At 40.7% G+C, this 16749-nt stretch overlaps 1 protein-coding gene across 1 annotated transcript in view; it reads left to right on the top strand.

The window, feature by feature from the left end:
• Nucleotides 1–16749, top strand: part of TENM4 (teneurin transmembrane protein 4) — a 268706-nt gene that overhangs the window by 139267 nt on the left and 112690 nt on the right. The window contains exons 12-14 of the mRNA XM_027901301.1: nucleotides 528–713; nucleotides 7364–7390; nucleotides 14810–14956. Coding sequence (XP_027757102.1) covers nucleotides 528–713; nucleotides 7364–7390; nucleotides 14810–14956 — 360 coding nt within the window. The remainder of the gene's footprint in view (nucleotides 1–527; nucleotides 714–7363; nucleotides 7391–14809; nucleotides 14957–16749) is intronic.

Raw genomic sequence — 16749 nt, 5'->3', positions numbered from 1 at the left:
TAGGGACATAGCAGATATGCAGACTCAGGAGAAATAGAAATACTCTATATTAATTTTAAAGAGAGAAGATGGATTTTAATGAATCCCATCCCAGAACTGTGGGTTGACAAGCCATGGACAGAGTTTGCCAGCACTTAACTTTAGCATCAGTAGCTTATCAGCACATTGTTTCCACACTTATCCAAATTTTAATTAAATGTGACTTTTGTTCTGCTTATTGGAAGAGCCTTCCCCTTTGGATTTGGGGATCACAAAAGCTCAAGGAGTGCAAGAGAATTAGAAAGCAAATAGGAGGATCAATCACAGCAGACCCCTGCAATCCATGTCCATCTCTTTTTTGTAATATACTTATTAGTTTCTTATTGTCAGGAAGGATTAGTGTTATGAGCTCTAGGAATTCCTTTCATTGCCCCATAAGGCGAGGTAGTGAAGTGTGTCTGCTTTTCTTAACAATAACAGTCTGGATTTTCCCCCTCTCCCTCCTCTCCACCCATATCCCCTCCTCTCTCTTCTTTCCTCTCCCACAGAGATTTGTGCAGCGGACTGCGGAGGACACGGCATTTGTGTTGGAGGCACCTGCCGCTGTGAGGAGGGATGGATGGGCACGGCCTGTGATCAGCGAGCGTGTCACCCCCGCTGCAATGAGCATGGGACATGCCGGGATGGCAAGTGTGAATGCAGCCCAGGCTGGAACGGAGAGCACTGCACTATTGGTAGGGCGAAAGAAAAAACGACTCCTTTTAAAAGAATAATTGATGATCAGGGAGGAGAAAAGGCGCATGCTTAATTGAATATGTGTGACTTAGTGTAGCATGAGCACCTTTGTTCTTGGATTTCAAGTTCTGACATCATACATTTTCATGTGGGAACAAGGCAAAATGTCCTTTCATTTGTTGATGACATAGCTATATATATTTTTTATTATCAGACATGATGTACACCTATGTGGTGTTTGACAAGCCTTTAAATGTTAGCTAGAAGCTTTTAAAAACACCCCACTTTATCTCTCTCTTGAGAGGTCTTTCTGCGGCCTCCAAGGCTACTCTCTACTATGGTGACAGCATTTTTGGAAACATGCATCTGATTTTAAGTTTTCTTTCCTTTTATTTGCTCCATTATTTGCACTGTCACTTTGCTTGCCAGTATAAAAGAGGAAACTGCAGTCAGATGATTTCTGGCTGGTATTTAACTCTGTCTTGCTTATCCCTTTTCTGCTGTGCTACCTTTCTAACCATTTCACTTGCCTCTCACTTTGGCTCTGTATTCCTCATGTACCTGGCATTATTCATGAGCTCTCAGTGTCATGTCTATTATTATTATTATTAATAATAAGATGCCACCTATATGCCTAAATCATGCAAAGAAGTTCAGTTCTCACATTAAGCAATTTGCAGCATCATTAATGAACTGCCTCGGCTTCACCTTTCTCCTTCATCTCACTTAAATACTTAATGCATTTTCCCTTCTTCCTTTTTTCTGACTGTCATGCATTCAGCCACTTCAGTCCCCATTCTGTACTCATGCTATAAAATCAGTAACATTAAACTCCCCAGATACCTTTCATTACACATTAATAGAAAACTAAATTAATGAATCCAGTTCTGTTCTCAATAATGCCTGTGTGGACCTGAAAAAATTCAGTTGAATTTAAAAGAACTGTTCCAGACTGAAAATTCTCCTCCAGTCATTTTATTTTAATCAGCTTCTTTTAAAGACAAGAAAATTTACCTCTGTGTTGCTTTCATTATGCCATGATAGCTGAAAGTCACAGTACGTCAAGACAAACCCCTAGCAATACCTGGGCAAATGTCATCATAGTTATTGTGTGGATTATCAGCTTAGTTGTATGTAGACATCACTTACTTTGTTTGAACACCAGGTGCATTTGCACACGCAAAGACAGACAGGAAATGAAGCCTGATCACAATATTTTAATTTCAGCATTAGGGTAATTGTACAAACCATATCTGTGGCTCAATTCTGCTTATCATTTATTTATGCTAATGTCACTCTATCACATTATGGTCTCCACGTGTATACCCCTAATGAAAAATATCTAGCTTTTAAAACTTCCTCTATCTCATTAGACATTATATTCTGCATTCTTTTCTATGTCCCTAGCAGCTTTCATTTCTTTTCATGAGAAAGAGATTAAAAAAAACACTTTCTTAAATTATTTTAAAATGAAAAGAAAGCAGTCCTGTGTTAATTGAAATCCCTGGGTTTTATAATATTATTTGATAGCCCTTTATTCAAGCAAGTTGATTTGGAAAGCAACACATGACTCATGAAAGGGTTTTAAAACTAAAAAATAAGTTCAGCAAAAGGCCCAAAATTTAGGGGACAATTTTATATGGAAGTTATGTATGCAGAAAAAAAAAGCCTGATTCATACCCTCAGTGCCATTTTATTAGTTCTGCTGCAAAACCAAAATGCCATTAGTGCGATATATGATATTTCTCCACACAGCTGATATGCTCAGACTGTTTTCCAACAACAAACTTTTATCTTTCATGGTAATTAAATTTATTTGTGGTATTCCTCACTCTACGTATAAAGAATCCATGTTATCATGGGAAAGACCAGCACTGCAATGCAGTCAGCATTGAGATTTTACTGGTGCACACTATCATTTTGTGTGCTACTACCTTCCTATTGCAGCACTGTCTTGGTTTAGAAATCATTCTTTGATACTTAGAGTGCTGGAGCAATTCTGTTTCTTTTCACTTTCCCCCCTCCTCATCTTCTTGCATGGTGATTTAGCAACAAATTTGTACATAGTCTCCTACCTCTGAAGCTGTAAACACTATTTCCTCCAGAATATTTCATTGATGAATGTGTAGAATGTAAAGGAGATTTGGCAAAGTCATAAATATCCAAGAAAATTGAATAGCTTTAGCAGGAGTAATAAGCTAGTTATATTGGCACAGATGAAAGGACATTGACTTGGAATTACATTAAGTATGTGGAAAGCATTCCCCTTGTCCTTGTGTATTTCCCCTGCATGGCAACTTGTTCTGTTGACAGTAATTCCATATACGTCTATGTCATGGCCCGGTTTGCTTTAGCACTGACAAGCATAAAACCCCATTGCTGAAGTGATGCTTTACCAATATTGCCATGTGTGCAGGTAACGTGGTAGAAATGGATGATAAAAACAAGGGACACTTCTTCCATTTTTTGTGAAGCATGTATGAGAGTAAGAACTCCTTCTCTTTTGTAGGTCATAGGAGGCTCTTTCTTATGGTGTACAAGGAACTCTGATCCCAGTGAATTTTTATTTGCTCCTACAAAGAGTCATGTCACCAAATGTACTGGCTTGATTGCTCACATTCAGAGATTTCATTAGAGGAACCCCAGTTAACTCCCAACTAGGAAATTGAAGCAGAAGCTGGCATTCATCATCCCAATTCAGCAAATTTAGTGCAGGAGAGTAGAGCACAAAGTTGATTGTCTAACTGCAGGAATCCTGAAACCCAGTAGACGGGTTTAGCTGATTTCTTAAAGGAACAAAACACACCATGACAACAACCTGAATGCCGGACTCCTGTGATGGGCTCCCCAGCATATTCCAAATTCATCCACAGTTAGAAACATTGCAGGAATTCAAGTTTCTTCTATTCTGGCTCAAACTACATCCAAGGAGCATGGTGGGTTTTAGGAGCACTGAGTTTAAAGGTGAAATAAACCCTCTTACTGTGGGCTCTGAAAGGCCAAATTACAGCTCAGCTCTGTGGTAGACTGCTCTAAGGGTTTGAGTCACAGGAAGCAGCACAGAAAATTTCCTGGGTTTAATAAAGCATCATAGAATCACAGAATGGTTGGGCCTGGAAGGGACCTTGAAGATCATCTAGTTTCAACACTCCTCCCATTGACAGGGAACCTTCCACTAGGCCAGGTTGCTCAGATGGGGCATCCACAGTTTCTGTGGGCAACCTATGCCAATTCCTCACCACCCTATAGTAAAAAATTTCTTCCTAATACCCAATCTGAACCTACCCTACTTCAGCTTAAGGCCATTCCCCCTTGTCCTATGACTACACGCCCTTGTGAAAAGTCCCTTTCCAACCTTCTTGTAAACCCCCTTTAGAACTCCAGGAATTTCCCAGGACAGTAAGAACCTGGCCCCAATTTTGATAGGGCTGAGGATATGGCCTAGCTAGTGCCCCAGGTGCTGTGCATCCCACCTTGGAGATGTAAAGGGAGAATTCACTCTGCCTATATGGACATTGCGCTGAGGTAGTCTTCAATATGTGAATCTCTTTGTATCACATTTTACTCCCAACAGCCCTTAATTTTATGATTCGTATAGGTCTATTTAGAAAAATTATGGCAGAGATGTTTTCCCTGTGCGGTGGAGTTGGGATGTTCACCATTCTTGAACAGCCTGGACACAAGAACAAAGCCATCCCTGTAAGTTCAGCTGCTGCAGCTGGATACCTCAGGGTCTCTCTCCAAACACTCAACAGCCTACCAGCAGGATTTCAAAGCACCTCAGTGCCTAATTCCCATTGATCTCCACAAAAGCTACATGCTTAACTCCTTTAGAAAATCTGGTCCTGGCACGCACGGGTGATGTATGCAATAACAGTGCCCAGACAGACAGGCAGACAGCCTGTCCCACACAGGCTTCTGCTTATGGCACCGTCGGCCTGGGTTTTGTTTTACTTAGCAAAACTCCGATTTTTGAGAAATCTGCCCCTTTAAAGTTTGCCTTTCATCATCCTTCTTGCATAAATAATCACACATGTTCTGAATAGCTGGGGTTGTAATCAGTGCCTCTCCCTTTCAGCTGGAGCAGCTGGAATCCAGACAAGGCACAGGTGGATGCTGGTCTCTTTTCCTCAGCTTTCTAACACGGCAGTTGTGCCATATGAATAAAGCAACTCAGTCCATGCATGACCCAAGATTAAAATGAGCTCGCCAGTGTCTGGGGAAAGTTCTTGCTGCCATGTATATATGGTGCTTAGGTGCTTTAGTGGTGGACCTGGCAGTGTTAGGTGAATGGTTGCACTTGATGATCTTAGAGGTCTTTTCCAACCTTAATGATTCTGTGATTCTACCCTCAGCCCAACTGAGCAGATAGGCAGCGCTCAGGCATATGCACAGCAGAAGCTGAGTTGTGTTCGATCCTCTGGCACCCACCCTGCCTTTACCCTGGTTGAGATGAGTACCTTTGGGCAAGAGAATACCATGATTATAGCAGTCAGTGGAAAATGTGTTCTTACTGCTTTGTTCTGACATGATCTTGCATCAAACTGAAGGTAATCTGTCCTGAATTAGTTTGGCAGCATATTTGGCACTAAGTATTAAGCCCAGATGAACTTTAAAGACAGTCTGTTGCATAAACTTCTTGTGCCATTCAGCAATGGATGTCTTTCTCCTCTCCTTCACATTTGTGTGATTTCAGTTGAACTCCAGTGATTTCACTGAGGCTCTGTCCACTTCACCCCATGGGAAAGATAAAGGGAAAAAGGAATATTTGGAAAATGAAGAAGGAGAGTGTGCTGGGGAGAAAGTCCTTCTCAAGGACCTGCCTGCAGCATCCCTCACTTCTCTCTTCCTTCCCTCCCTCTCTGTGAGCCAAGGGAAATGTTTATGTTATCCTTCCCAATGCATTCAGACAAAGCAAACCAAGTTAGCTCAGGCTGGTGAAAAGAGAGGGCTTTCACACTGAAAAATGCTCACATAGCTCCTCCTGTAGCAAATCTGAAGTGGCTTTCAGGAGTAATATGGTGACATGTAGCTGAGTGTGGTGCTGCCTTCAGATGCAGGGGACATTTTACGAAACTAGCTTTTTTTCTGAGCTCCTACATAAATCCTCAGCATGTCCTGAATGCCCACAGGGTTTCCAGAGAAGTGTTGGTAGGGAACAAAATATTTTAATGCCAGAAGTATAGCATGGGAATGAGCCTATACGGGTTTAAAAAAGAAAGATTCCTACTACCATGGAATACTCCCATAGAAAGCCCCGTTATTTTTCAAATTACAAGAAAACACTGGCACAAAACTGACACATGGTTGGTGCCGGCAGCTGCCTCCACTGCCATCAGTTGCACAATGACTGCTGCCTGAGTTCACAGGTTGAGCTGCTGTGGACATCAAAATCCAAGAGACAGATTCCTAGGCTTTAGCCATCACCCAAGCAGATGGTCATACTGTGCTTTCTGCATCACTCGCACTACACCAGGGGGATTAATTCACCTCATTACCAAGCCTCATAACTGTCCCATACTAGGTTAGCTCTGAGCCTCCCATGCCTCCCTGTTTATTGACAATAGCTCTTCAAAGGATCCATCAGATTCACAGGATGGAAATTCCTGGAGGGGCTGTGACCTCCCAGGTGGGCAGTCTGCCTGAACGAACCTGAAACAAAAACTTTTTCAAAAGATACCAGGACACAGCTGAGAGAGAGATTGCAGGGAGCAGGCAAGAGAACAAGGGAAGTAAAGTTTAAGTAGGTATTGAGAGAAATGCAAGGCTCAGACCCTCTGTTTTCTTAATAAAGACCAGCTGGTGTTAGCATAGAGAGTGCCGCCTGCTGGCACGCACCAAGGCTCTCTGAGGCAGGGCTTCTGCTTATGTCTTTGCCACCAACTTTCTGTTTGATGCCAGAAAATCAATTAGAAGGTGGTTTTCCAAATTAATGTTCCATGGGAATTGGACACATGACTGATCCCATGACATCTATAACTTTCTTTTTTACTTTTTTTTTAGCTCTCCTTGGAATGAGTATATTAATACTTGCCTATCTGATAGAGCTGCCATGAGGTTAATTTAATATTTGTGAAGTAATTTGATCTGGGGCTAGAGGATGCTGTATAAATGCAACGTACTACCATTACAAAGATCCAGGGAAAAGCCTCTCCCAGTCTGATAAGGTCACAGAACTGTGCCTCTTTGTGTGGAAAAATAGAAGACAATCAGGTGAGGTGGAGCACATTCAAATGACTCTGCCTTTCCTGATAAAAAGCAAAGCAGTCAGTAAAACAGAGGTAGACTTGCAAATGAGCAGAGCATTACAATATTCTGATATATATATATACATATACACATATATATATATATACACCTATATATATATAAACACACATATATATATATATATATAACTTTCCTGTTTCTCTTCCTGATCTTAATGAGCAAAGATGACTGGATGCCTAAACACAGCCTTCTCAAGCCTTTTGACTGAGGAGCACTGTGCTCCACCCTTCTTCCTTTTTTTCTCTCCTCATAATCAAGGTTTTTCTTTTCATGTCACAGTGAACTCTCCTTTGCCTTTCTAGCACCTGCACAGTCTCGTAGTAAGCTGCAATGCACTTATTCAATCCTACCTTAAATGTCCTGTCTTTTATCTCCCAAGCTCACTATCTGGATAAGGTAGTGAAAGGTATGCTCTTCCTTCCTATTTTTCCTATTGTCTTTGTGTTTCTTTTTTTAAAAATGCACTGTGAACATGCTGTGTTGAGGTTGCATCTCTTCCTCATTATCACCAAAGTGCTCCCTAATGTCTGGAAGGGTGAACTTTCCAGTCATTTAGGTAGGAAATACCTCTGTAAGTGCTGTGACCCTGTGTTAACATCGTATCAGTGTTCCTACCCATTCCCTTGTCCCTGCCCTCCCCTCCAAATCACCTCTCGTCTTCACCCTTCCTACTCAGGTAAGGCAAGTCAGTAGGAAACACAAGTGTCTGTGAATACAGCAGGAGCCCGTATAGTGATGTGTTTTAGTTAAATGTCTATGGTCCACTTTGTAACACAGGTGAGTGCACTTTCTGTGTGGAGTCTTCATGTTTTTGATCCATGACTTCCAAGTCTTACATGGGAACTTCAACTAATGTATGCTGTTGTTATTTTTTTCATGAAACAAAGATGTTATGACCCTGAAACCTCTGGTTGCATAAATCTGAAATTAATAATATTGCATTAATGTACAGTACAACAAAATCCAAATTTAGGCTCCTATTTGTAAGTGTAAAGCAAGTCTAGGACCCAGGTCTTTCTTCAACAAAGAAGTAAAGGAATTGAACTGTTACAGAACAGAGATCATCTGCTACCTTAAAAAAAAAAATGCAGTTATTTATTAATCACAACAATGAGCTAAATTAATTTAGGAATTTTTAATAGAAATAGGCATTTCCAAAATGCACTTAGCTTTTGAAAAATATTGAAATGGCATGCATATGGTTAAATACAACAATCTGACAATAAATATGATTGAATTGGACACAAGTATCTTTCTACATGGCTGATTTGACACTAGCAGCAACACAGTGCTGACACCACACAGCATCATATGTTTGCTGGTTAAACAAACCAAAAAAATTAGGTTGAACAAATCAATTTTTTCTGTAGTATTACCCTCCTTTTCAGGTTTTGATCAGTCAGATATAGCAGCTGTGAGAGCCTGATGATGAAGAACAGATATGCCTAAATACTGGCCCAGTGAACAGTTAAAATGAAGCCTCTACCTTATAGGGCTTGTGTGGTGTGACAAGAAACATGGTTGCCCTACTGACTTCACTTCTCTGGGTGAATTTGCAATTTAATGTTTCTCTTTTTTTTTCCCATTAAGGCTTAAAAGCAGGTTGAGATACAATTGCAAACAGGGAAAATCTTTGAACAGACAAATATTAATGATGAGAAAATATCCACAGTTTTAAGGTTTCCATCTTCAGTGTAATGCAGCAGCTGGTAGCTGTCCTTGGACCCCTGTTTATAGATCAGTAGATTGCTCAGAGTTAGTTTTCTCTAATTGCTTTAGCACCAGTAAAATATGCTCAACTTTATTTATATTAGGAGGAAAAAGTACATCTTCTGCCTTAGATCAAGGAAAGAGGGTCACTTGTTGTGCCCTTATGAAGTAAAAGTGGAGGAAGATGAGGATCACCACTAGGGAGTTCAATTAGAACCTCCTGTTAATATTTCACATCTGGTGTTTTGCATTTTAGAACCCCAGGACTCCCCCTTTTCATCTCAACATATATCGGAGAAGGTTGCATCAAAAGGTAGCAGATAAGCATTGAGGGGATAGAAGAGATAAGAAATCAACCTGCAGAGCCTGGCCAAGAACCTTCAGTACAATTTGCCCATTCAGTGGCTCAGTTTTTTAGCTAAGTCTTCTGTAGCTGTCATCTTCCTCTAGGTAGCTTTTTGACTCACCTTTATGCCGAAGAATAAAGACAAATTATCCTTAGTGAGTATTTCAGTGGGTAACAGGTTAAGCAATACACTAAGAATAAAAGATTGTCTCTTGCCATGCACCCCCTCTTTTAAAGAGATTAGCAATAGCTGAAATATTAAAAGTACATGTTTTTTTACTCGGCTAACTGCATGGTGTGCATTTTTCAAAACTAAATTACTCATGCCCTTTTGGCTTTCTTAATTATTAACATCTTTCTGGTTGAAATCCCTTCCCAGTAATGCTCTGTTGTCAAGGGTGAGCCTGATTTACTGCTGAATCTTTCCTAGAGCTTTACAATAAACCAGTAAGTCAGAAAAGATGCAGAATTGTTTCTGAATTGGAGGGCAACTTTCAATAGCAAACATCAGCATAATTAAACCAAGAAGCTCTAACAAGACTTAGAGTGGAGTCTTCTAAACTAAGGCCTAATTAACACTGGTAATGCTTAAAATGAAAAGATGTACCTATTATTTTAATAATAATTAAAAGAGATGCTGATTTTAGAGCTTCTTCATCCAGAATATCATTGGATCTGATAGTACATCAACAAAATTAATTTCTGCTGCTGAATATCAATTTTCACTCTTCCAAAATTAATATTAACCACATTAACACTGTAGTGAGGCATATAAACAGCTAGTCTGAAATGTAAAGTTGCTGAACAACATTTGAATTCAGAGGTGTCTGCAAGGTAACTTCTTTGGGCTGCTGCTGAAGCCTGAGAGCAAGTGAGAACCCAAGGTCTGAGGAGAGTCAGTTCCCTCATTTGTACACTTACAAACTGTAGGAGCTCTGGCAAGGAACTTCGTAACCTTCCTATTTCAGAATGCATCTGATTAAGGATTTCTGGATCCCCACCATCACAAAATATCATGGTGGTAGTTTCAGAGTTCTGTGGGTTTGGGACACTTTACTAAGTTTTTCATAATTTTCAGGTATCAGCTGATGTTTGGCTCCAAGCCCTCAGTCTTTCAGAAGCTTCTGCAGAGGTCTCTTACTTGTTATTGTTCTCTCGAGCTCCAGGTGCTTGCATCCTCACATGTTGCATTCAGCCATGTCCTACTTCTCTCAAGCTCACCTGCTGTCTGTGGGACTTGCCATGACATCCATCAGTGCTTTCCTGCTGATAATAAATAGCCTTATCTTCTAGGTCCAATATCAAGCGGCAGTGAGGTTTGTCTTGAAGAAAAATCCTATTGAACGTTGTTTATAACTGGACTAATTAGAGAAGGCTTTAACTATACAGATCATTAAGAGCAGGGTATTTTACCAACAATCTTAAAAATGGCAGGGTAACTTCTGCTGATGGGGCGCCTTTGACTCTGATACCCTTTTCTTGTCTAGTTCAAAATTAGCCCACTTTTTATATTGCTTCCCTGGTTCGTTCTCTTGTCTTGCATGGCAGACATGACCTCTTTGTGAATGCCCTCCGGAATCATCATCTTTCAGCAGCACTTACATGTGCTTAAGTCGGAAACTCATATAAAGGGTTTACTCCCCCTTTTCCCCAAAAAGCCTATTATATATTTAATTCTCTTAGCCACTTAAGTACAGCTAACACCACAGACAGGAATAATGGATCATTAGCGACTTCTGGCTAGGAAAATCAGAGCTGCAAGATTATGGTGGCGTAAATCTGTGAGGATTAAGCCATCCTGCTGTGTTGATATTCACAGGCACTTTGGAAACAAGATGATCTTTCTGCTTTATTTCCCAGCATGGGGGAAAGGAGAGGATAATGTTTATTTGTATCGTCTTTTCTTCAAGCACTTTGAAGTGCACTCTTTGTGGAACGAGGAATATTGTACCTTCTTGTCCCTGCAGAGTAAGTGATGGTCAAGTCTTTATGCAGCTAACCAGTCTAGAAATGGTATTACTTATAGATCCCTTCTCCTGGATATATTGGTTTACATGACTGTGTTGTCTTCTAACTTTCTGAAGCTCCAAGTTCTCTGACAGCTGCTCTTTCTTTTTTTTTTTTTTTCTCTCTTAATGGTTTACTTTCTCATTACTTCTTAAAAATGTCTGCTCTCCTACCAAACCATGCCACTGGAAAGGTTTAATTTAATCCTCACAGCACTGATAGTTTGAGGAACCTTGCAATGTAATGGTTAACATCTGAAAACTTTTATGTTCCTGTACCTGTGAGGAACTATTGGTGTCATTAGGAAACAGTTCTTTCTGGCTCCTTGAAAGAGCTTTATCTCACTGGGAACCAGAGATGACTTTCTTCTTAAAGGGAAGGGATAAACTTACTTTCTACACTTGAAAGATGCCGAGAGAGTAGAGTATGAAATTACAGGGGGGAGTTATCCTGCTTTAAGTATCTACAGCATAAATGCTTATATCTCATCTAGTCATCCTGGATTGCCTTAATAGTCAAGAAAAGGAATGGATACCTTGGGAAAGCATAATCTCATTGGGAACTCACTCTCTTCTATCTCTCCTCTCCTGATTGATGCTTTTCCTCTTTTTGTCTGCTTTCTGAAATGTTTGGTTTACTTTCTCTGGGTCCAGATCAAGAAGATTCTGAGAAAAACCTGAAAGTCCATTCAAATACTCTCAAACACATTTAATGTAGACAATGAATTGCACACACAATTCAAAGACAGAGGACTGAAAGGGGTCTCCTCAGTTAGAGTCCAGTCTTCTGGCAAGGGCAATGACATTGTGTAAAACTTTATATAAATAATTTAACAAGCTCTGTGGATAAATAAGTTAGTCTTCTTCTTCTTAACACTCCTACAGGGAGGCTGCTCCAGAACTTCATTCCTTTGGTCTTTGTAAATGATTTTTTTTTTATTTCTAATTTCCAGCTAGAAATTATTCATACTCGATTTATGTCCAAGAGCCTGTTCTTATACCAGCATTATTCTCTTTACCTTAAAAGCCTGTTTTTCCTTCTCAGTGTTTATCTGTTTCATGAAGTTGTGGAAACAATCATAGTCTTTTCAGTTTTTGCTATGCTCTTCTCATTTCCTCAGATACGGAAGGTGCCTCGTTCAGACTATGTCCCCTGTTTTGTAACACTCTGAATTGCCTTTCTCCTGATAGAGCACATGCAGTTCCATATAAGCTCCTATTTTTACAGTTACATTAGTTTTTCATTATACTTGCTGGACACTCCTCACATAAAGCATTTGAAGATTATGGTGTCTTCAACTTCTTATCATTCACCTTGTTTTGATTCTCAATGCACTCCTGTTCAGGTCAACACTACCACACTTTTTCAAGGAGTTTTCTGCCTCATCTCTGCAACTGTAGGATAGAAAAGAACTTTTTAGGGTAGGTTATAAAGAGTCCAAGCAGTGAGAACATGAGGTGTGCTCAGTGGTGAAGCACCAGCCAAATTCTAGTGAAGCCATACAGTATGCACATAACATGCACAGCGAAATTTCTTCAGAGGTTTTTCATCTAGACAAATTTAAGCCATGAACAGGTTACCCAGAGAAGTTGTGGCTGCCCCATCCCTAGAAATGTTCAAGGAAGGGCTGGATGGGGCATTGAGCAACCTGGCCTGCTGGAAGGTGTCCCTGCCCATGGCAGAGGGGTTGGAACTAGATGACCGTTAAAGTCCATTCCAGCCCAAACTATTCCGTGATTCTGTGATCCTCTGATTTATAGAGAGGGGAAAAAAGTCCTATCTCTACCACCAGGATAGTCCCATCCAAACTGAATTTATCTAGTCCAAAAGGGGATTATCTTCCTAGCTAACTAATTTTAGCAGGTTATTTAATACAGGCCTTCCTCTTTCATTCTCCAAAATAGCTAAATACTTTCAGCTTGTACTCAAAGTAAGTAAAGGGAACAAACACATAAATTAGCTCTAGCATGGAAAAAAACATTAAATTGTTAAAAGTTTGGCACTGTTGTAAATAACTGAAGGCTGGATATTAAAATGGAGAATTTCAAGTAGCCTTGCCTGTAAATAGCTCTTACTTAGTATATAAATACTAGTATAGTGTATAAATACCAAAATTCACACGCAGCAGCATGCTCACACATACACACACATTATTTGCCCCATCCCAGAATACACATTTTAAAAGACTGAAATGCAACAAGTATGTTTGTAAATGAAAAATTTATTTAAGATCCTTTTAAAGGACTTTTCCCTGCCACCTTTGTGGTTTTTTCCATTTGGTCCCTGAAAATCTACAACCTGTTAGAAAAACAGTCCTAAAATATATATATTAATTTTTTTCTGCTTACTGAATAAAGTTCCATGAACTGAAAAAGTTCACTGAGAAACAATTTTTTATTTTAAAGGCATTTCTGAACCCCATTTCCCCAGCACAGGACACACAATGACATGGGGCACCCTACATGCTGTTTCATCTCTTCCTTGGGCAGACCCTCATGCATCCTGTCATCAAGCAGATGTTGCGAAAACGCACACCTCTTCACCATCCTGTGGTAACCCTTTAGGACAGGAGAGATATGTGTCATTCACACAGGTTCACAAACCTGTCTTGCAAAGCCGGGGACCTGAAAAAACTCAAACTATGTGGCAGGATTGCACAACACATAAATAGAGAGAGCATTAAGACAGGGCTCAGGAAGACTGAGTTGTGTTCCTGGTATAATCGGTCCTGCTGAGTGACCTTGACAGTCACTTCAGTCCCTTATACTTCAGTTTCCTAAGCTGTTAAATGTCTCTCACATTTCAAACCGCTTCTTGGTAAAGATTTTTGAGCTCTGCAGGTAAAAAGCCCCCAGAAGTGTATAAGCTAAGCAGCCTCCCTCACACCACTTTGCTGTGGAAATTACTCTGCTTGTTTTCTGGAAGGGATGTGGTGTGGGTTGAAGTATGGAAATCTCAGGAGGAGGTCATCAGATGAGAAAACCAAACCGTAGTAAGCAGACCAGGAGGTTAGTGTTCATTCTCCCTAACTAAATTTTATCACCTATTAAAAAAATGCCTGCCTCTGTGCTGGGATCTCTGTAGCCACTGGGGAGAAATGGGTTCTTCCAGAGCACGCTTCAGCTCATCACCATGAGCATCCAACTTATTGCCATGGGACAATCTGTTTCTCTGCCTACTACAGAGAGCTGACGGTATCTCTGTTATGGATTAGTTCTAACTGGATGAGATGAATCCCACCCAAAATTACTACAGTAAAGAAACTCTCTCTTCCAAATATTTCCTGCATTCCCTTTCCAGCTGGCTTTGAATGCTTACCAGTCTGAGAACTCAATATGACTGAAAGCCAGCTGCTTTATCCCACTAGGTTTTGAGAATTTTAACGCCAAATGCAATTTAGATAACCCCAAATCTTGGTCTTATATAGCAAATATTTTGAGAGACTCAGAGGGTAAAGTGCTGCCTTGCTTTTACAACCCATGAAGCAGGAAAATCTCAGTGCCCCTTCGAAACTTACAATTCCTTCGTTCCAATGAGTGAGGCAATGCTGTGAGGACCTCCTGGGAGAGCCAGAAGCAGCAGCCCATTGAGTGGTCACCATAGCCTGGTACCAAACTGGGTTTCTTCCAGGTGGGAAGACAACAAAGTGGGAGTGGAGAAATAAACTGAAGGCGAGGGGAAAAACTGATTAATTATCCCCTTTCCAGGTTTTGTTCCTTTGTCTTTCCAGTGCATTTGAACGTATGGCTGTTTGCCTTGCAGAGGGATGCCCTGGCTTGTGTAACGGCAATGGCAGATGCACTCTGGACATGAACGGCTGGCACTGTGTCTGCCAGCTGGGCTGGAGAGGAGCAGGCTGTGACACTTCCATGGAGACAGCGTGCGGCGATGGGAAAGACAACGATGGAGGTAGGACACGAGCACATGTGATATGTCAGGCTTCGCAGAGCCTATAAACCTCTCACAGTGAATAGTCAGCTGGGCTTGATTCTGCAGGGCAGATTGTTTTTTGACAGCTGGTAGAGAACAGGCAGCAAAGTCTGCCAGGCTGACTCAGCCAGAGTGGATTGGAATTCAAATTAAATAGATTTGGACTTGGGGTGCCAGGGCTGAAGAGGGACGTTTGTTTATCCTCAGAGCAAGTCCATATACCAGAAAGCAGACAGAGGCTGTGCACCTGTCTTATCCCTCCACCTCAGCCTAGTGGCTCAGCAGTCACACAATGGGACCACCTCGGACAGTGAACATTCCTAACTGTTCAAACTTTGCCCTCACTGCCCGAGGTTTAATGATGGCTCTCTGGTAGGTCACTACTGACTTGGGGATACAGGAAGGCTTGGGTGACTGCCCCATGCCCACAAGCCATCCAATCCCTCTCGAACCATGTTTTATTGATTATTCTTCCATATGTAATGATGTCAGGCATGTGAATAATAGCTCTGTGCAATGCAAACTTAATATTCAAAGTTATCTCATTACAAAGGAAACCGTGGTACAGTGTGAAGGTTTGAATTAGGGAGCAGGAGATGAGATATTAAATTTAAGGCATAAGGGAGACTGCATAATTTGTTTTGTTGTCACTCAGCAAAAGGCTTTGTAAACCACAAGTCTGGGCCAGGACCCAGGCTGTGAAGAGGAGACTGCATTTTGCAAGCCTCTGTTTTATCGTATTCACAAGAACAGTACAGTTCAAAAAAAAAAAAAAAAAAGGAAAAATAGCCAAGCCAAGACCATGATTATCTGCTTCACAGCAACTGGGGTTCTGATTGAATATTTAAAATACTTCTGCACATCTGGCACTGCAAATGGACCAAATTATCCCTTTAGAAAAGATGGAAAGAGTTGGAGAACCGTGCAAAGGGTATACGCTATAAAACAAAGATGGCTTTTTAGCTCATATGGAACTGAATATCACTGTACTCATCTTTCCTATTTACAGCTGACACAGAGCAGCAATAAAATGCATTGCATCAGATGTGTAAAAATATGGTAAATAAACCCAAGGATAATCCAAGTTTCCACAGGAAAAAAATAACCAGCAAAAACATTCTGAAGTTTTTAGAAAAAGAGAGAGGGAAAGAGTAATCCAGCCTAACATACAATTTAGACCACAACTATATGATATCAAAAAGTGTATGACCAGACTTTGAGCAGGTTGGTGGACCACCATCTCCTCTCATCTCCCCGTTCAACAGCTAATCTTCTTACCTGGGTTATCCTCACGTTGAAACGAGCTGCCTTGCTAGCCTGCAGGACTGCAGATATAGATGGGAGAGACAAAAGGCATTGACATGTTTGCAAGTTAGTGCACATCAGCTGCTAACTTGCATTTGGTGAACTTGTGTGGAGCAGTGGTGTGCACAGAGAACAGAGCAATAGATAGGTTGTAACTTATTGCCTTGTGACAGCTTATTCATGTGTCAGAGCCCACAAATGAGTGTTGACTTTATTCTTGTTACACTCCTTAAAAAGAAGCATATACATGGTGCACATTACAGATTACAGATAATCCGTCATATGCTATGCTTTTGATTTGCCTGCGTTACTGCCAAAGACTCTCTGCAGCTGGGAAGTGGAACAGTGGAATACATTTACCTTATTGGCTTGATTTTTATACATTTTTATGAATCATTTTTATTTGTGAGCTCAAATCTAGAATTTCAGCCCCTGAGATGTGGAGGCTTGAGCAGTTGCGAGGCACT

The sequence above is a fragment of the Empidonax traillii genome, unplaced genomic scaffold (genome assembly GCF_003031625.1).
Source record: "Empidonax traillii isolate 1590-97213 ecotype Southwest subspecies unplaced genomic scaffold, ASM303162v1 scaffold771:size604852, whole genome shotgun sequence".
NCBI lineage: Eukaryota > Metazoa > Chordata > Aves > Passeriformes > Tyrannidae > Empidonax > Empidonax traillii.
This window is presented reverse-complemented; position numbering and strand designations above follow the sequence as displayed.